The following is a 21,032-nucleotide window of genomic DNA, read 5'->3' as shown; positions in this document are numbered from 1 at the left end:
GTGCAGGAAATGTGTTTTCTTCATAGAAAAGTCTCTCGTTGTTTTCTGTGCTGAAATTTTAATCAACATTAAAAAAATCCATATGCCTTTTTCATGCTTAATAAATCCCGAATTGTGAAGATTTTCCATGCATGGTTTTTTGACATCTTTTCATTGTTTCTTGACACCATGGAGCCCTATTTTGGACCACTTTCAAATATTCTTTCCATCCCTTGTCAAACTATGGACTGCAATAATGAAATGTACCATTGCAACGTATTTGTAATATATTTTTTTAAAAAATGCAAATACCATCATCTGAAGGCAGGCTAATAATATTCAGAATGGCAACAGACATAGAGAATTTAACTCTGTCCCCAACTACTGCTATCCTGAAGAAAATCCCTCCTGTAAAGTGGGCATTTCCACTACGAAGAGATCCCTTCATAGGTGCAAGAAAGAAAGTATCATCCCAGTGTAAACACCAGTTTCTGGGAAAGGGTTTCCCTCAGGATCATCTTAAATGCAAATATGCATTTAAGTTCATGTTTTCTTTTATCCTTAATTACTTTGCTAATTTGTTTATCAAGAAATCAGCTTTGATCTAACACAGCTATTTTAAGAATGTCAGCTCTAAGGGAACCCTTTCCAAGGTGACATATTTGGTACAAAAGTCTGAGATGAGTTGTACAGGATTCTTTGGAAGAGCCAGCTTCTGTAATCTCAAGGTCAAACTATCCCTTATTCCTAACACATCTTTAAATGCGACGAAGAGACAAGAATATCACATCCCTGCTGTTTTTCCAGTTACAACTGCCTACTCAAGTTGCTGTTTGCACCCAAAGCTGTTAATAGCAAATAGCAACTGGGAAGTGGGGAAATTTCAGCTGGAAAATGGCACACATGGTTCCCCATGCACCTGTTTTTAAGTAAAACAGAATAAGTGGGAGCATCCCAGTTCTGAGATTCAATGACCTGTTTGTATCATCTGTAAGTTAAGCTTCAAGAACCTCTCGGTTTTCAGGCAAGATTTTGGAGGCCAGGAATGTTCAATAGCATCGAGGAGTAAAAGCTTCACATTAATATGGAATTGGGCTTCTCAGATGCAGTGTGGCATAGAAACTGTACATAAAATCTCAAAGATGTAACATGAACATTTCAGGCTCTATGTTTCTTCCAATGTGGACACGTTTTTGTAGAGTTACTAACAGTGACTGGAGCACTGTTTCGAGCCACATGTGGCCACCATCTACCGTAAAGAACAGTGACAGTTCATGCAGAACTCTGTTTTGATTTAGACATGTTGGAACCAACTTTCATCTTGTGCAATACAACATGAACAAGTCTCCCTTGCAGGGAAGATTAGTAATGTATGAAACTTGCCTTCCCCAACCGAACAATGAAGTTAACTAAAGAAAGAGCCTATCTTCAAATGTTTTGAAAATGCATTACAATGAGATTTGTATTCCATACATACACTCAGGTGGTAAAACAGTCTCCTTCATCAGACTTAGTGGTGATCACTGCATGATTTTTCTTATAGTCAAAGTATTCTTTATTGGATAAGTCTCCAGACCATTTCAATATGGTAAAAGCAAGAACAGCTAAAATAATAAAATATCAGCAATTATATACAATTAAAACCATAAAAAGGCCATTCAAACCATCTGTACAAAAACAAAAACCCTAGACTAATCCTTTTTCTACTTGCTTTCTTAAAGGCAAATGATGGTTGCTCATGAAACATCCTGTACACCAGGGGTCAAGAAAGTATGGCCTATGAGCAGCATGCCATCCCAAACCCAATTATTGCAGCCCCTGAAGGTCCACAGCAGTCCCACGAAGCTGCTCAAGACCTCCTATTTTTTCAAAAAAAAGGTCCAATTTTCAGGCAATTACTCTCTCTCTGAATATTATGCCAAACCAAAAAACAAAATGAAAATAAAAAAAGGTCTGCAAGTATGATGATTAGCTTTTCCTTACCACTCAGAACTACCCAACTCATTTTTGGCCATGGATTAGCTTAAATGGTGATGCATAAAAAGTGATGCAATATTACTTCCAGTGAACCCAGTTGTGCATGTACATCTCCTGCTTCCTATGCAGCTGTACATTTCACTGTGCAAAATACATTGCTATGTGCGGTGTGGGTATGTATGTATGTGAGTAAGTAAGTAACAAAATACATTGACACACAAAGCTGCATTCTTTCTTCCAAACATTTATCTTACCTCAGCTTCTTCCAGGGCTAGCTGAATTTCTGATTTTTCTTGCTCAGCTTGTTTCTTCATCTTTTCTATCTCATGAAGGCTCTTGTTCCCTTCACTAATTTGGTCTGTTAGATCTGCGATTTCCTCTGAAGAGATTTTAAAAAATAGCAGTCATAAGAGACTAAAGGGATCTGAAAGTCCTAAACGCACCAAATTGTTCCTGATTTGGTTCCCATCTGTCAGAGGGAAATAAATTTTCAAAGCTCTTTTAATACAAACTGCTACCTTGAAGTTAAGACATATTTTTGAATGTTTATAATACTGCATATGCCCCCCAGAATCAATGTGGTGTAGTGGTTTGAGTGCTGGACAAGGACTTGGAGTGACCAGTATTTGAATCCCTACACATACTCTCTCAGCCTTAGCAAGGCATAGGGCCATGTCTGCATGGTCCAAATAAAACATCCTTTCCCCTACCTGTTCCCATGGTGAGTAGTCCTAACAACACAGGGCTCTATCCTCATTTCTGGTGGGAACTGTCTGGACAATGTTCAGCCAGTTCACCACTAAATCTGCTATACATAGCAGTACAGTTGGCCCTTCTTATACACAGATTCAAGCATCCACAGTTTGAAAATGTTCAAAAAAAGTAAAAATTTCAAATATCAAACCTTGATTTTCCATTTTTTATAAGAGACACCATTTTGCTATGTTATATTTAATGGCACTTGAGCATCCACAGATTTTGTTATCCATGGGGGATCTTGGAACCAAACTCAGTGTATAACAAGGGTCCACTGTATATAAAACCTCACTGTTTGCCCTAGATCTTTCCAAAAAGTTCAGAGCCCTCCATTGTGAGGCAGGGTGGCTGGTTACAACACACCTCCCCATGTCTGCTAGCATTGCCACAGGTTTCTTGCACTGAAGGGGGTACAAGGTGCCCAGCATCAATCACATGGCTGGGTGCCTTTTGTTCTGACTTCAGAACAAGTGACTTGTATTAGTGGCAATGGCAGGCACAGCGGGATACATATTTGCACAACCATCTGCACTGCAACAGGAGTGCCTGTGTAACAGGGGATATTGGGGTAGTTCTGGGGCCATGTGGACCTGGCTATACTGTCTCAGTCCGAGAGAAAAGCAGTGACAAGACCTCTTGGAATTAGTCTTGCCAAGATAGCCCTAGGACAGGATTACTGTAAGTGAAAGTCAATTTGAAGGCATATAACAACAACAACAACATGCCCCCCAAGCATATTTTAAGTTTAGGGTTTTTTTTAAAAGTTATTATTTTCTTTTTTAAAAAATGCATAGGTCCTGGCAGGACAATGTGACTCCCTAGCACCTGGCAGTTTCATGCCCTGCTCTACCGGTATCCATTTTCCTGCATACCCATCCTGTAATAATAATAATAATTATTATTATTATTAACCTTTATTTATAAAGCACTGTAAATTTACACAGCACTGTACATACAATCTTTTTAATTAGACGGTTCCCTTCATTTATATTCATGATATTTGATGCCAGCTGGGGATCTCTAAATTTTACACTAATGATTCAAAAGCCAGGATGGTAAAGTGATTTGGATGTTGGACTAGAACTCTGGAGAACAGGGTTTGATTCCCTGTTTGGCCATGGAAATCCATCAAGTGTCTTTAGGCACATCACATTCTCTCAGCCTCAGATGAGGGCAATGGCAAATCCCCTTTGAACAAATCTTGCAGAGAAAACCACATGACAGGTCTATCTTAGGGTTGCCGTAAGTCAGAAAAGGTCCACATCAACAACACTAATAACAGAATAGGCTTGGCCTCAATGGTTCTCTTTACTCCTAGATTAGAAGGGATTTTATGATGCATATTCCACTACTGCAGTATTGAAACTAAACATTAAAACTCATTAGGTGTCTTTCTCTTCACCTATTCAGAGAGGTTAATTTTTTAAACAAAATTCATTCTGTTTACTTCTTCTTGAGTTCCTGAATTAATGTGTAGTGGTGCCTTAGTGGCTAAGACACTGTCGCTGATGATCCCAAGGTTGGCATTTCAAGTGCTGCATGACAGAGCGAGCTCCCATCACTAGTCCCAGCTTCTGCCAACCTAGCAGTTCAAAAGCATGTAAAAGTGCAAGAAGATAAATAGGTACACTTTGGTGGGAAAGTAACAGCGTTACTTTAATGTTTTAGCATTCCATGCACCTCGGCATTTAGTCATGCTGGCTGGCACCCTTGGCTTACTAACGGAGATGAACACCACTCCCTACAGTCAGATACAACTAGACAATCTTGTCAAAGGGAAAACATTTACCTTTTTTACCTTTACCTTTTACATTACAATATTAGAAGAACTTTGGCATGTTACATACTACCTTTTCACTGTGTTTCTTTAGTTTGGGTTTTAAAGAATAACAATAACTTGGGACTGAGAAGAGAGCAACATAAGACTTTTTTTAAAAACCTGTCAAAATGTTTCTAAAAATGGTCTTTAAAATTATGTTACATTGTAACTGGAAAACATTACTAATTTTACCCCAATAAAGTAATTTGATTCTCCCTCACTGTGTTACCTTTGAAGCATGACTTCATTATACTCACATTTTTTAAAAAAAGCCAATTTTTTTTTTTAGCATTAATGAAACTATTTTGTTGCTTCCAATTTAGCTCTCAGTCTGACTTAACTTGCTTAACTTCTTAACTTGCTTAACATTGTAAGAACATGACCTACCCTGGAGATTCTTGTTTTCTCTTTTTAGGGTCTCCAGATTGTCCAAGCTTTCTTCATAGGCATTCTTCAACTTAAATAACTCTGTGCTAAGGCTTCGGGCTTCCTTCTGGGCAGCTTCAAGCTCCGCCTGGGACTCCTCATACTTCTGTTTCCATTCAGCAATAATCTTGTCAAAATTACGCTGCTTCTTGTCAAGGGCTGCCGCTGCTGAGTTAGCCTTTTCCAGATCAATCATCATGTCCTCCAGCTCATTCTGCAATCTGTGTTTTGTCTTTTCCAAAGAAGAGCATTTGGCATTGGCTGCTTCAATGGCTTCCTCAGCCTCCTGTAGACGAGCTGCCAGCTTTTTCCTAACCAAAGAGATGGGTATAGAATGACCAACAACAACGAAAAGACAAAGCAGTGTCATTTTCATTTAAGCAGCCAGATTTAATTGTTTCCTGTAAAAGGGCTCATGATCATTTACAACTTAAAAGAATAGGTCACAATTAAGGAAATATCTTCTTGTTATTTTACATAGTGCTATTGATGTACATATACATGCTGCATTTTTTTAAGAGAAAAGGATATGAAAAGAAAGAAGAAAATAAGCAAATTCAAATACTGGCTCTTTCACATACTGTCCAGCTCTCCCAGTTTGGCTAGGACAGTCTAAATTCGTCCACTATCTTTTTCAAATGTCCTAGTTTCCCTCTCCATTTACCCCACTTCCCCCTTTGTCCACAGCTTATTTCAAACAGTGAGAGCAAACTGCACTCAGTTCACTCAACAGAGAAGAGAGGAGAGGAGGGGCAGAATCCTTCCCTTCTCACTGCACTCAGCAAAGCTGCAACATCTCCTAGCTTGTATGTTGTTCCTTATTAATAACTTTTGCCATCTCGACCACCCTCTGAAGTTTTTGGCTACATGTCCCAGTTTTCATCTTTGAAATTTTGGATGGTATGCAACTATCTCAGAGTATTCCTTGCCTGGGAAAACCCTCTGAAATTCACGAGGTCACCATAAGTGCAATTTGAAGGCGCGCGCACACACACGCTTTCATTATGTTATATTATGATGTTACACAGGGAAACTACAGGAGACCCTTTTTCTGGATCAGATGAAACATAGGGCCATTAATCCCACCCAAATCAATTTGGTGCCATCACTTTACCTCTGATGTGGCCAAATGGAATGGCGATGTTTCTAAGAGACCGGGAGCTAAATGGCAGTTGGGTCCAAGGAACTGGGGTCAGTTCCAATGTTATCAAGACTGTGAATCAACTCTGGGTTTTAGTTTGAAATTCTAGGAATAGGCTAGGACTTGGCACCTTAGATGGCTTCTCTACATTTTGGACTAAAAACCAACACAGATTCATCACTCTACTGAGCCACCAGCTGAACTGAAAGAGGAAATGTCATCTCATCTCTCCTTTTCAAGATGGTGACATGGCTGCTGACTAAAGCTGTCTTAACCGTTCTTTTTTTGTACGGGGGAAACAAAATGAAGAATGATAGCCAAGCGGAGTATATCACACAACCTGAAAACTGTACCCAAAGAATAATTGAAATACCTCATGGAAGGCTGAGATCTAAGCCTTGCATTGTGTTGCATGAGAATTATTTATCTTTGCATGTGAAGGCCAAACAATAAAAGGTTTACATCCTCCTGGATCTCCTATAAAATTCTATATTTGAATTAAGCCGATTAAACAATTAAAGCCTCATCAGGAGCCATTCCTAGACTGTTACTCCTCCTCACCCAAAGGATACACATGGAAACACAGGAGGCCCCACCCTTGTGAGATCTTACTTGGCATCTTCTAGTTCTTCAGTCCTTTGGATAGCATCTGTTTCATATTTAGTTCTCCATTGCGCCACTTCCGCATTTCCCTTAGAAAGGGCCCTCTGTAGCTCAGCCTTAGCTTCCTGCTCCTCCTCAAACTGCTCACGTAGCAGATCACAATCATGGCGAGCAGCTTGCAGAGCATGGGCCAAAGCATTCTTGGACTGTGGGGCAGAACCAGAGGGTGGTATTTTATAACAGGCTGCAATGGACAAAGGACCAGGTCTTGCAGTGGATGCACACCTTAGCTCACATTTCTACATTCTTTTCTCCCACTGGTTGCTTTACAACAGCTCTCTTAAACTTTAACAGCAATCATGAATTTTCCCAATCTTATAGGTGCTCTAATCCCTGACATTTTGTATTTTATTCATACTTACAGACAAGACAAGCCCCCAGCTTGTGCGAATCAGTGCAATTCTGGTGCACTTGCTTCAGGAATGCCATTCTGTACCAGCAGAAGGACAAGATCTTAAGAGAGAGTAGTCATTTCGGGCTGACTCAGATTCATGCTGGGATTCTTAATCAAAGCATTTACCTTGGTCTCTTCCTCCAGCTGCCTTTTAAGTTCATCTATTTGTTGAGTGAAAGACAACTTCCCTCGGGAAAGTTGGTTTATAAGCGATTCTTTCTCTTCCAGCTGTCTCGTGAATTCACCTGCCAGAGGGTTATCACAAAAAAGATAATGAATAATAAGTTTCCTATAAGAGGAAAGGGAGGGGGAGAGGGCTATGCTCAGAGGCAATTATTCCACAAGCAAAGGTAGCACACCCCCTTTGTTTGCTCTGAAGGCTCACAGAAGGTAGAATAGGCATTTCATGGTGCAGGCCATGCACAGGTTAGGTCACATTTTGTCAATGTTAGGTTTATATGAAGCCTCTTTAAAAACCTCTAAATACATTGAAAGGCATAGGAGAAAGACCCAGGTACTTGATGGCAAGCTATAAAAATATCCATATTTTTCTCACAGTGGTGATGGATATCTTGCTTCATATAAGTGTGTAGCCCAAATATAAAGGCTTTATTATATACTCTCCCATTACAGCATGACTCTTCTATGGTTTCTCTTCTGCGTGAAAATGAAAGTTAGCAAAAATTGGCAGAAGAGTGGCTCTAAGATTACTTAGGGTGCAGCTACACTGTAGAAATAATGAAGTTTAGCAAGCTGTTTAGCCCTGTCTGCCAAAGTGTTGGTGCCTCACAGAACTACAGATCCTAGGATTTTGTAGGTTGCAGCCATGGCAGTTAAAATGATGTCCAACTGCATAATTTCTAGATAGATAGATAGATAGATAGATAGATAGATAGATAGATAGATAGATAGCACTTGAGTCCTCCTTGACTGTATTTCCTTGTTGGAGTAGACATGAACAAAGAGGAAATTTTATTCATATGAGTTTGACTCAACTTTGATTCATTGTCTAAAAGTATGAAACTTTTGGGATATTGAACCCATTAGGTAGTATCATTTCCCAACATATTAACTATGACAGAAATTTATTATTATTACTATTATTATTATTATTATTATTATTCACAAATAACAATGAAAAGCTTCTCTCATGATGGAACTTTGGGGTATGCTATTAAGTGAAAATTTAATGGCCATGTAGAAACTTCTTAGAGGAGAAAGTAGGACAGAAATGTTTATAGACTTATGCTGGTCATTTATTATTTTTAAAAAACATGCATCTGCTATCCAGGGACCATCAATATAAATATTGGGAAAAGATGCTACAAGGTCTTTGATACTGCTGGATCTTGCAAACCCAAGAATGTTCACTACCAAAAGAAGAAAAATATACACTTTTTTTTTTTCAGTGGTGGATATAATGTGATTTTTCTCATATGGTGCTGTATTTATGATCATCATTTAACATTGTTATTTTTTATGAAGTAAACAAATAAAACTATTTTGTTCTCTAAAAAACTTTTTGCTCCATTTGACTGGTGTTTATATTTATGGTAGTTTCTCAATTGTATGTTTTACAGAGCTTGGCACGTTTTTGTTTGTTTGTTTGGATTACTCTCAGAATCCCATAGCCAACATAGCTTCTAAAACCTATAGTTCTCAACAAAATAACTCTTCTGAGTTCTGGTGTTATATAACAAGCTGCTCTCAATCAAGACTGACAAGTGTTGAATAAATGTCTTGAATGAAGGGACACATGTCAAGTGAATGCATGAACACTAAAAAATTCTGAAAAGGTTATGATTTTATCTTTTGTGCCTTCAACTTAAGGCACAAGGTGAACCCATGAATTTCATAGGAATTCAAGGAATCCTTAGAGGTGATTTGCAATTGCCCTTCTTTGAAATATATAGGTCACAGCAACTGGTATTCTATGGTTGTCCCCCAACTAAGTATTAACCACACTTGTTAAGCTTCCAAGATCAGGTGGGACCTAGTTCGTTCAGGGGATTAAAACCTGAAATGTGTATCCTGAATTATTCTCCACACTTAGGATACTCTACTGTGTGTATTCTCTTGTATATGTAGTGAATACGGTAACGCCTATTCACAAGAATGAAGTATAAACAAGTTTGGAGCAAGTCCAAGATTTGTAATGGGTAAAAAACTCTTTAGAAGATATCCATGGCTTGTGTACAGGGGGATCAGTGAATCTAATGAGGACTAAACATGCTTAGTGGCATAGAATGCTGACTAACAACTGGGGAAAACCCTCAAACAAATTGCTCTTTAAATGCTCCAGTTTCTCTCCTCCTCTCACTTTCTCCCTTCGCTGACAGCTTACTTCACTTGATGCAAACTAAGTTTTTTTAAAAAAAGTATTTTGCACTCAGAAGATAATGAAAAAGAAAAGTGAGAGGGAGAAATCATGAGCTTCCCAGCAGACTCAGGAGATTATCCCATGGAGGTTAAAAACGGGAGAAAAATGGAATGTTCCCATCATTATAGTGCAATTGCAAGAAGATTTTCACTCGACGTTGTGGCCATCCAGTACTTCTCCCATGAATAACCTGGAATTGTCCTGTAACTTCTTATTAATGGGGAAACTCCATGACTGGTTTGCCAACAGTGCTTCATTCACGCTATTGCAAATGCACAGAAGCTAATAATGATGCATTTGTGCTATCAGGGAGAGCTATTGGGGAGCTTTGCCCAGACTGCACTTCAGCACAGGCAATTCACTCTTATTGCTAGGATCATTTTCGGAGGAGATCTATATCTTATTTTGAGATATAGGGCACTATTTTATTTGAACTAAGTATATATCATGTTGTTAAATACAGAAGTTTAATTTTGTTCTGTTTGGGACAGAACCATATTTTTCAGACATGTGCAGTAGCCCAATAATGACACATGCACAAAACATTCAATGATGATATACTAACATTACAGCAATGTGATCGGCTTTTGTATATGGAACGTGACTGAATTTTTGTTTCGCTTTTATTTCACTGTTATAGCGCAACTGCATGACCATGCAGAACTATAGATCACCATTGGGCTATGCTTTATAGCACAACTGTTGTGGAATTGGCCCTAGTCTGATAATCTCCATAGGCAAATGCAAACTGTTGCAGCATCTCCTAGCTTGTATGTTCATCCTCACCACATTCTGATATTGTTTAGCTACACACATCCCAGTTTTCATCTGTAAAATGTTAAAGTTCCAGATCTCATACTGTCAACTTTGACTAGCATTTGATCATAATGTTCCAGCCAGGATTCTTCCCTAGTCCTGTTTGGAGATCTCTGGCAGTCTCCTATTCAAACACAGTTCCAACCCCGATTAACTTCTGAAATCAAATGAGATCAGATGTGTTCAGTAGATTACTTACAAGAGGGAACTGCAATTAAATGTTCTTTAGGATTCTAACTACGTCTTTCAATTCCCTCTACTTTCCAGCAACTTCTGTACTATTATTGCTAAATCTATCCCACAAGACTTCACCGTGGCTGCAGAGTAAGCTCAGTGAAAAATAATACAGGTTGAGTATCTGATATGTGTGGGACTGGAAGTATTTCAGACTTCAGGGTTGTTGTTTTTGAATTTTGGAATATTTGCATACACATAATGAAGTATCTTGCAGATGGGACCGAAGTCTAAACACAATATTCATTTATGTTTCATATACACCTTATACACGTAGCTTGAAAGTAGTTTTATGCGATATATATTTTTAATGATTTTGTGTATGAAACAAAGTTTGGATACACTAAACTATTGAACTTGTGGTGTCATATTGGTACTCAAAAGTTTTTCGATTTTGAAGTGTTTTCAGATTTTGGATTTCCAGATGAAGGATACTCAATCTGCAATAATAATCTTTGTTTTTCCTCTGCTCTTCCTACAAATTCTACTGGTATAATTTCAAGTTGGATGTTTTAACACTTTAAAAAAAAAACTCTACAAGACAAAATGGGGGAGGGGGATGATTGCTTTCCTACAATCAGTCGGGCTGGTATTGCCTCAAGTCCTTGGGAATCTAATACAATGTCAGAGAAAAGAGGCCTCTAGTTGGGAAAAGATGTTGGAAAGAAGTTTTTGTAAGGTGAACATGAGTAAGTCTTCTGTAAGCAATGAACAATGTGTATGGTGAGAACAGTACACTGTGCATTAGGAACATCCAAAACCTGATACAGTGCAAATCAGGATGATAGGAGATTGTTTTGTACTGTGGCATATTATTAGTCCATTAACTAGAATGTAGAAAAGCAACATCTTTTGACTACAGCCATAGAATCCTTCACCCAGCAGGGCCTCATCATCCATTTTCAGGGGCAGTGTTGAGATGCAGGGATAGACTGCAGTCCAAAAAAGTGGCTTTCCCAAGTAAACCACAGTGTGATATAAATCAGCCAAACAGAATCTTGGGCTGACAGTGTTCCCCGCTCCCTTTGTGGTTCTAGTGATCTCTTTCACCAGGGATGGGCAAATGCAGCCCATGGCCCATAGCTCTACAGCCCTAAACAGACAGGCTGGGAAAAAAATGCAGCAGGGCTGCACTAGCATGATTTGTGTTGGGGCCACGGCAACCACACACACCCAGTCCCGATCTGAACCGCCACCATGGTTTTGAACCGAGCTGGCAAAAGGACTGGTATTTTGCCACTCCTTTTGGCCTGGTTCTTTTCAGATGATGCAAGTCCAGTGTGAATTCCCACTGCATTTGGCGTGGGTCATCAATTTTTGGCCCATCTGTTTTGGGCCTAGATCAGAAACTGAACACTGAAGTTGAGACTTTCTGAAAGCCAAGTATGCACTCCATCCCTGAGCTGTGGGCTTTCCTATAAGGTTCAGTCACCTTAATGTGTGTTGCCACCATGTCTTTCCTTCCTCTCATACAGAGCCTGATGAAAAGTTAAGGAAATGGCCCAAAGCAAGGCTTCCGAGTGCAATACAAGGCGTTGGTTATTACCTATAAAGCCCTAAATGGCTTGGGCCCAGGGTACTTGGAGAACCGCCTCTCCCCATATAGTCCGCCCCGCACACTCAGATTGGCCGGGAAGCACCTGCTGAGAGTTCCAGACTCAAAATATGCCACAATAACGCATAGAGCCTTTTCCATCGCGGCCCCTCAGCTCTGGAACTCGCTTCCCGGTGAGCTCCGCTCGGCCACCTCCCTTGACCGGTTCAGGAAGGAGCTAAAAACCTTCCTGTTCCAACAAGCTTTCCCCTGATTGTTCCCTTTGTAGCCTCCCTTCTTCCCCTTCACTGATATTGTTGTTGTACATCCTAAGCTAGTTGGATATTGTTACACTGTTTGATCGTAATTGTGATTTGCTATTTTAATGTATATTTGCTGTGTTATTGTGTTTTTATCTTGTAATGGCACTTTCTGTAACCCGCCTTGATCTGTGGAAAAGCGAGCTATAAATAAATATTTTATTATTATTTATTATGAAAATGTAGAAGCAAGGTAACAACAGATGAAAGGGACAAAAAGGAGTAGGAAAGTGAAAGAAATTGATGTTTCTGCTGAAAATGTCAGAAACACATGCAGTTGCATCACTAGGGTTGGCATCACCCAGTGTGGTATCTCATAGGGCCCTCCCCCACTTGGCCTCTTACCATACCATACCATAGAAAATACTTAGTAATGTTTTTTGTACTGATGCTACTAAACAATCATAATTCCCATGTATCACTGAATGTAATGGCAAAAGTTGTGTCATAAACAACTAGCAAAATTAAAATTATATCTTTAATTACAAGATCATATGCACAGCCCAAATGTATTTACATGTACATAGTTTAAATAAAGTGAAAATCTGATATGATTTCACATTTTAAAATAATATTTAGAAATAATTTTAAAAATTATTTTTTAAAAAAATAAGACTTGGGGTTTCCCCATTCTCCTCCCACTGAGCCACATCCCATTCATCTCTTTAGCATTTTAAAGGGATGCTGGTGAACACCATAGTCCATTTCTGCCAAAAGGCAAATGTCTGTGGATCAGTAGTGTCACACACACACCCCTTGGAGTATCACCTGGTACATCGGCACAACATGCACCCCTTAGTGACACTCCTGCACACATGCAAATTTAAAGTGTCTTACGTGTTAACTTCAGAATTTCTGTGTTTGTAACTATGTTTGTTCAGCATACCATTCTCTGTTTGCAGCTTTCCTTTTTGGGTGGTGAGGTCATTCACCACACGAGTCATCTCATCCACTTTCGTTTTTGCTTCATTGAGATGGTCTTCCAAAGTGCGACAGAGTTTCTCTGCATTCGACTAATAGAGTTGGGGAAAACATAATCAAACATCATTACAATAAAAGTGCATTGCTCACCTTTTCTTCCCCTTAAAAGGTTACTCTCTGACATTAAGAACCATTAGTGGCACACTTGCTTTCTCTATAACAGAAGAAAAAATATTCTTGCAGAAAGCAATAAAAACACAGAAGGTAAAACACAATCCAGCTAACAGGCAGGCTACAATCCTACACAACCTGAAAAAAATTGGCTTATGAACAAATAGCAAAAATGAAAAAGGCAGACCAATTTTAAAATAAGAAAAAACAATATGTCAATAGGTGTGCCAGGACTTTTTTTTTAAAGTCCTATTTTATTATATAACAAACAAAAATTGAATTATTATAAGAAACTGCATCATTAAAAAAACATACTCCTTTATCATACATCATAAGCTTGGGATACTGTTTAAAAAGTTTTACGCACTATTACACAACTAGAAGCATAACCTGACAAATGAGCCTCAGATATCTCATTTTCTGACAAGAATCACTAAGACATTATTTTTCACAGTTAGTCTTTTACTGGAGTCATACCAAAAACACAACCCTACAGAGCTCCTATATGATAGTGGGAGGCAAATGGAAGGGAATCATCCATTTAATTAATAATAGCTTTGAAATATTGAACTGAATTGATGTGACGGGAAAACTTCACATTGATTTAAACAAAATTACACATCTGAGAGCCATAAACACATGGCTGCTAACCTCTCTTAGCAGTAGGGGGGAAATTAAATATCCCCAGAGGAATATTTTACAATTCTTCTCTATATCATTTGTTAAAGGTAAATGTGATGAAAGCTTTCCAAAGATGGTTACGTAAAAAACAGATTCCAACTTCCTCCTCCTCCCCATCAGTATTAGATTTTAGCTTTAGTTTTTTGAATAAGAACAGACTGATTTTCAGAAGCAGTCTGTGAATTGCTTTGTAAGTGTGTGTGTGGTTATCAGACTATTTACTAACAATTACTAGTTTTTAATTCACCAGAACAATCTAGAAGGAAATGCAAGATCTAAGAGAGGGTTTCCAGCAAAGTTTAAAAGCCTCTATCTCAGAGGTTATCACATATGGAGAGCCTTATCAGATACAGTCAGCCCTCTGTATCCACAGATTCAACCATCCATGGCCCAAAAACATTCCCCTCCACAAGAAAGAAAGAAAGAAAGAAAGAAAGAAAGAAAGAAAGAAAGAGATCCAAAAAGCAAACCTCGATTTTGCCATTTTATATAAGGGACACCATTTTACTACACCATGGTATATAAAGGGACTGGAGCATCCACGAATTTTGGTATCCGGGTGTGGTGCAGTTGTCTGAGCATAGGACTTGGATTCTGGAGTTCAGCATTTGATTCCCCACTCGGCCATGAAAACCCATTGTCCTCATGGCCCAAAATGTATATGCCAATTTATTTGAACAAAGCAGGCCAATGCCCACGGGCCAGGATCAGGTAGACCAGACACTAATCTGGCAGTTCTGGTCTGATCCCAGCACAAAAGGGCCTCAGCATGGGTCAAAAGGGCTTGCTGAAACTCCACAGTAAACCCCAACATACCAGATTGCCCCATGTGTGCCTTACCTTCTACCACCATTGCTGCTACTGAGAAGACCCTTGTTGCTGCATCTCATGTGGAAACATGGTGCCTGGCCATATAGGTGCAGCTGGCACTCTTCTTCCATGTCAGACATGGTGACAGAGGTTTTCTCAGTACTAGCAATGGCAGGGGAAGGTAAGGGGTGCATGGTGCAGGTTTATGGCGTGGCGATGGGCAGGCATGTAAACACCCACCTGTCCCCATGCTGGCCTGAAGACTGACCTGGGTTAGAAACCAGGCCAGCATCATCATCATCATAAACATCATAATCTCTGACTTCTACTTAGTATCAGGCTTGGCCCATGCTATCCTGGCACATCTGCTCAGTCCCTGTGTGATCTTGGGTGAGTTACACCATCATAATAATCAGCCTGGGATAAAATCAAGAAAATCCAATAGCTGACACAATATGATGAATATTCTAGAGTTGGAAGGAACATAGTAAAATGAGCAATAACAAATTGTAAGTTGTTTGTAAAGGCAAGGGCAGATCAAAGGGAGACCTTGGGCTAACAAGTTGGGAAAGGCTGGCTCATAGAGGCAAGGTGGACTGGGAGAGACAAATGTTTTTCTGCCATCATTCTCTTCACTATACACTCTACCATCTCTGTCTTTATCCTTCCGTCGATTACTGCATACTTTACACTGCACAGTGATTTAGCCGAAAGGTCCCCTCACTCTGTGAGCAGAAAGCATGTAAGGAAATGTTTTTAACCATAAGGACTATAAGTATACTCAAGAGCCATTACAATGTTAAACCAAATGCTTCTTTAAAAGCCAAGCTTTTATAGAGCATCTAGAACAGCACAGAGGGCTGATTTATTTTCAGCTGGCCAAGATTAGATTTTTTATAAAGTAATATGCAACACTCAGTGAAGGGTTTTGTTTGTAGCCAACCCAGATCAGATTGGTGCTTAGACTGAAAGGCGGCTATACCTTTCCTTTGACCAGCTGCTCCATATTGGATGATAGGTCATCCACTTCCAGCTTCAGCTCACTTTTCTCCTTCTCCAGCTTTTGCTTGACTCTCTGCAGGTTGTCTACTTGCTCCCCAAGCTCTGCCATGCTGTCTGCATGCTTCTTCCTTAACGTGGCAGCTGTTGCCTCATAGTGCAATGTAGCCTCTTCAAGATCCCGCCGAAGTTTCAAAAATTCTGCTTCCCGTTTCTTGTTCATCTCCAGCTGTGCTGAAGTGGCACCCCCTGCCTCTTCAAGCCGCTCACTTAACTCTTCCAGCTCTCGAGCCAGGTCTGATCTCTGCTTTTCCACTTTTGCTCGGGCAGCTCTTTCAGCTTCAAGCTCTTCTTCCAGCTCCTCTATGCGAGCCTGTCAGACAGAGAAAAAACATGGATGACATGCCATAGTGCCATCACTTAAAAATGGGTTGTATCCCATGTTAGGCTAGTAGGAAAAGCGCACAAGGTGGAAGTGGCTATGTGTATAAGATATATAAGAAACATAAAAGAAATTTTGTGTTTAGACTTGGGTCCCTACACTTCTATTGGCTTATACAGGTATTCCAGAGTCCAAAATATCCAGAATCCAGACTACTCCTGGTTCCAAGCATTTTGGACAAAGGAGACTAAATCTGTATTTGGAAAGCAAGATGCAATAGAAGTGTGGTGTTCTATTACTGTTCTCTGTCACCTTATAATGAAGGAGAGGAGGGTGAGTGAGTAAAGGCAATATTTTGTGGACCCTGTCCATGTTTCACCTCTGGACTGAAACTGCCAACACCGATTAGTCACACATTCCACCCTCAGAATTGCAGAATAATTAATGGCACATCCCATACCCTCCAGAGGAAAACATAGAACAACTCTGGCAGCTGCAAAACTAAGAAGGTCATAGAGCCTCCATGGATCAGCAGCCAAGGGGACTTTTTCAATCCCTCAAAGAATTCTTACTTCTGTACAAACTTCAGAACCAATGTTACACATCCCTGCAGCTCACATATTCTTCCTACATACTGTTTGCTTACAAACTCACAAGCCCCCAGATGCCACCAACAACATTAGAGTCAAAGGCAAAAGCTTCTTTCCTTCCATCAAGGATCTGCTGTGTACAAACCTTTCCCTTCCTGTTATTGCTCTTACCTTTCCAAGTGTCACTCTTTGTATTATAGGAACACTAATCCCACAATCAAATTTGAGAGCAGGATCGTATACCTGTTGCCAACAGTGTCTATTTCAAATCTGGCAAGATAAGTCTAATGATTCAGGGTACTGAACAATATTGTCCAAATGCAGTTGCAGTAACCTGGACAGTTCCTTTAAAGTTCAAACTTAACCCTGGAACAGATTCACCACCTCCACTGACATCAGAGTCATCCACTTCCTGCTTTTCAGACTGTTTCACCATTTCACTTACAGTCGGCCCTCTGTATCCCTTGATCCTACATTTACAGATTCAACCATCCACTCTTTTAAAACATTAAAAAAAAATTCCCCCAAAAGCAAAGTTTGATTTTGCCATCTTATATAAGGACACCATTTTAATGTGCCATGTATATAATGGGACTTGAGCACCTACAGATTTTGATATCCACAGGTGCTTCTGAACCAAAACCCATCAGATTCTAAGGGCCCACTGTATTTCATAAACTTCTTTCTTCGTTGGGGAACATATTGATTCATGCAATGCATAATTTTGAGTCTGAAATTTGCTGTCATGAGGTGATGCTCACTGACCTGAGTGGAAACAGGATTATAGATAAATTCATGGAGCTCTGGCCTACTACTGGCTATTGAGAGTGATGACTAAGGCCCTATGCAGACTGGCACTTTGGGCCAGCATGGGGGCAGAGTTGGGGCGTAGTGTCCTCACAACGCATGCGACTCCACCCCCAAGGTGCTGTGATGCACACATCCCTCTTTTTGCAGCTCCTTTTTGTGTCCTGGAAAGGCCGGATTGGAGTCACGGTGTGAGGTTGCCACAATCCCAATCTAGCTAGGAAAGGGGCGTCTGGAGGCCGCCCCTTCAGGGCTGTACGTACAGCCCCTAAATTGTTCAGATAGTAGCAGTTCCTGGGAGGCAAATATCAGGGGAAGAACTGTTGTCTGCATGCTCTGCTTTTGGAATTCCTGAAAGCACCAGGGCCAATGGTTCCCAATCTTGGTACTCCAAATGTTGTTGAACTACAATTCTTATCATCCTCACCATCAGCCACATGGGCTGGAGTGATGGGACTGTAGTTCAACAGAATCTAGATGATCAAAACTGGTAATTACTTATCTAGAAAAGATTATATGAAAATTGTAGCATCCACATGTGTTGGACAATGGGTTGGACAATGACATAAACCCATGTATTGGGCAATGTCATAAACCCACAGCCAGCTGTGCACAAGACACCAGTTACCTGGAGCTCTTTTATCTTCTTCTGGAGCTGCATCACTATGGCCTGCTCATCTTCAATCTTAGAGTTCATCTGATTGATTTCAAATTCTTTCCTGATAACATAAGAATGTAAGAAAAAGAATACAAGGAGTGACTGTTTTCAGGGCAAGAAACAGCTGCTACTGCTGCTCATCAATGGTCCTTAAGAAACACCTAGGTGCTACATAAAGTCAAAATGGACTTGTAGGCCTGGTACATACCTCGGGTTTTGTCTGGAGTGGCGGCGGCCTTTTTTCCTGCTGAGGGCATAACGTGACGTGCGGACGCTATGCGTCCATTACATCATAATGGCAGCGCCTGTACGTGCCAGGGTTAGGGACCGTTCGGTTGCTGCGCGGTCCCGTAACCCTAGCACAGCATGAGCACGGTGCTATAGCACCATCTGTAACGCACCATAGTCTATGCAACACAAAGATCCAGCATCGTTTAGAATTATGTTAGCCTGAGGAACTAGCTATGTTAAGCTTCCTGCATTTTGATCTCCCTGATAATGCCTAATCACCTGTAAAATTCTACAATGTGGAAACCACCCTAGAGGAAAAAAGGAAGCAAAGCAGCACATTGGAGCATGGAAAGTCTAATCTAGCTTGCTGGTCTCTGTTACATAAGCATTGAATCAACTAGGAGACAGCATCCCCCTTTCCTCTTTTCCCTTTCCTGTTAATAGGACACAGATTTATGGAGTTTCCACCCCACTAGTGAGGAATCACTTTTCCTAGTGGGGTGAGAGGCATATAGCAGCCCTACAGAGTGTTTGGTCCACAAAGCTAAACATGTTCACTAGTTACATACGGAAACCCACCAGGAGCTGATCAACCTGCTGTTTTTGGCTGCTTTCCCTAGACTGAAAACCCCAAGGGGTATCCAAGCACCTAGCAAAGCTACATTGCAAACCTGGTATTTAGTGGAACTATATAATTATGAATCATGCTCACTTCTCATATTATAATGTTAAGTGTTAGAAAGCTACAAGTATTTTATGGTATTAAATCAAGTATTATCTGCAGAAGGAAGTAGTGGTGAACTGTGGCCTAGTAGTTATTACTGGATCACAGTTCCCATAATCCTGTATCACTGGTTATTCTGAATAGGGCTTGTAGAAATTGGAATCCAATGACATCGGGAAGGCCACAGGTTGCCCATCTCTGCTTTAAGGCTTAAAGCACCTTACTTCTTTAACTTTTCTTCCAACTGCAGCTTATCATTCTCCAAATCCATGACGCTTTCTTGAGTCAGCTTCAAGTCACCCTCCAGTTTTCGTTTGGCTCTTTCCAAATCCATCCTCACTTTCTTTTCTTGTTCAAGAGATCCCTCAAGCTATAGAAATGCAAAAGGGAAAAATGAGCCCATCAATACTTAGCAGATCACAGACTTTAACTGCACCATATGGTTTTGTAAACCACACTAAAATAGGCAAGACTATAGCTCCCTTTATAAACTCCTTAGAGGTCTATCATCATCTGGAGAGCCCCTTCTCCATCACACCACTTTCCTAGACTCATTTTGCAAGAAGAAGAAAACGGTGGCTACTTCCAACACTTTAGGGACTCCTTTTACATCAGTTATTTGCATAGGGCAAATAACTGGTCCAACATTTAACATTGGCCCTATCAATCAAAGCCAGCCAGTTGTCCAAAACAACAACAACAACAACAAACTCCACAGCTCACAACCTAAACCATTCTTCCCCAACAAGGTGTTTTCCATATGTGCTGGAATACAATTCCTGCTGTCCTTAGCTTGCATATCCAGTGGCCATGATGGGAGCTGCAGTCCAAACAATTTTGAGTATACCAGATTGAGGATGCAACTTACATCATCTACTTGCTGTTCCAATTTCACTTTGGCTTTGCTTAGAGTGTTGACTTTGTCCTCCTCTGCCTGCAGGTCATCCAAGGCCTGCTGATGAGCTTCTTGCAAGGACTTCTTTTCTTTTGTAAGCTTGCTGATGGTCTCATCAAGTGCTGCCATTTCCTCTGTCAAATTTTTAACCTGTGGAAGAAGAAAAACAAAGAATATCTTTGTAAAAAAATAAATAAAAGGTCATTATACATCATTTTTCATTGCTAGCTTAAAACAGTTGCATGCACTCCAATTGTACTAGACCCAATGCTATGCATCAGCATGAGGAAGCCTCACACAAAGATATTCTCAATCATGGAAGAAATGCTGGGCTTTCTTGGGTTGTCTGATATCACATCAAGATGGGAAAGAAAGGAAATCAGATAGCATATTGAAATATGAGAACCCTGACCTAGCTTTCTGTTTTTCATTACTGAGGTGCTAAATCTAATCAAACATAATCAATCAAACATAATTCCAGTAACAACTCATGCAACACCTTGAAAATTCCATAGTTCCCTCATAGATCTGGGGGGGGGGGGGGGTGACAACACTTTTTAAAATGCCACCCTGTCATTTTAGGCCAAAAATGTAGCAAAATGCCCCATTTGTCCTAGAGGATGGATGGGGACATATTGGAGCAAAATAAAATTTTGTTTGATATGTTTAAAAAAATTGCCTCAGAGGTTCCTAAGGAGAACAAAAGCAGTCCTAAGGGGCTGCT

At 40.1% G+C, this 21,032-nt stretch overlaps 1 protein-coding gene across 1 annotated transcript in view; it reads right to left on the bottom strand.

The window, feature by feature from the left end:
- MYH15 (myosin heavy chain 15) overlaps positions 1–21,032 on the bottom strand; it is a 117,165-nt gene that overhangs the window by 26,332 nt on the left and 69,801 nt on the right. The window contains exons 25-33 of the mRNA XM_089508158.1: positions 20,282–20,458; positions 19,638–19,783; positions 18,429–18,519; positions 16,005–16,394; positions 13,326–13,452; positions 7,282–7,400; positions 6,711–6,907; positions 4,919–5,268; positions 2,211–2,335 (exon numbers count right to left, since the gene is read on the bottom strand). Coding sequence (XP_089364284.1) covers positions 2,211–2,335; positions 4,919–5,268; positions 6,711–6,907; positions 7,282–7,400; positions 13,326–13,452; positions 16,005–16,394; positions 18,429–18,519; positions 19,638–19,783; positions 20,282–20,458 — 1,722 coding nt within the window. The remainder of the gene's footprint in view (positions 1–2,210; positions 2,336–4,918; positions 5,269–6,710; positions 6,908–7,281; positions 7,401–13,325; positions 13,453–16,004; positions 16,395–18,428; positions 18,520–19,637; positions 19,784–20,281; positions 20,459–21,032) is intronic.

The sequence above is a fragment of the Sceloporus occidentalis genome, unplaced genomic scaffold (genome assembly GCF_023333645.1).
Source record: "Sceloporus occidentalis isolate IW3139 unplaced genomic scaffold, rSceOcc1.0.p SCAF_2, whole genome shotgun sequence".
NCBI lineage: Eukaryota > Metazoa > Chordata > Lepidosauria > Squamata > Phrynosomatidae > Sceloporus > Sceloporus occidentalis.
The sequence above is the reverse complement of the archived record's forward strand: the minus strand, read 5'-3'. Positions and strand labels throughout refer to the sequence as shown.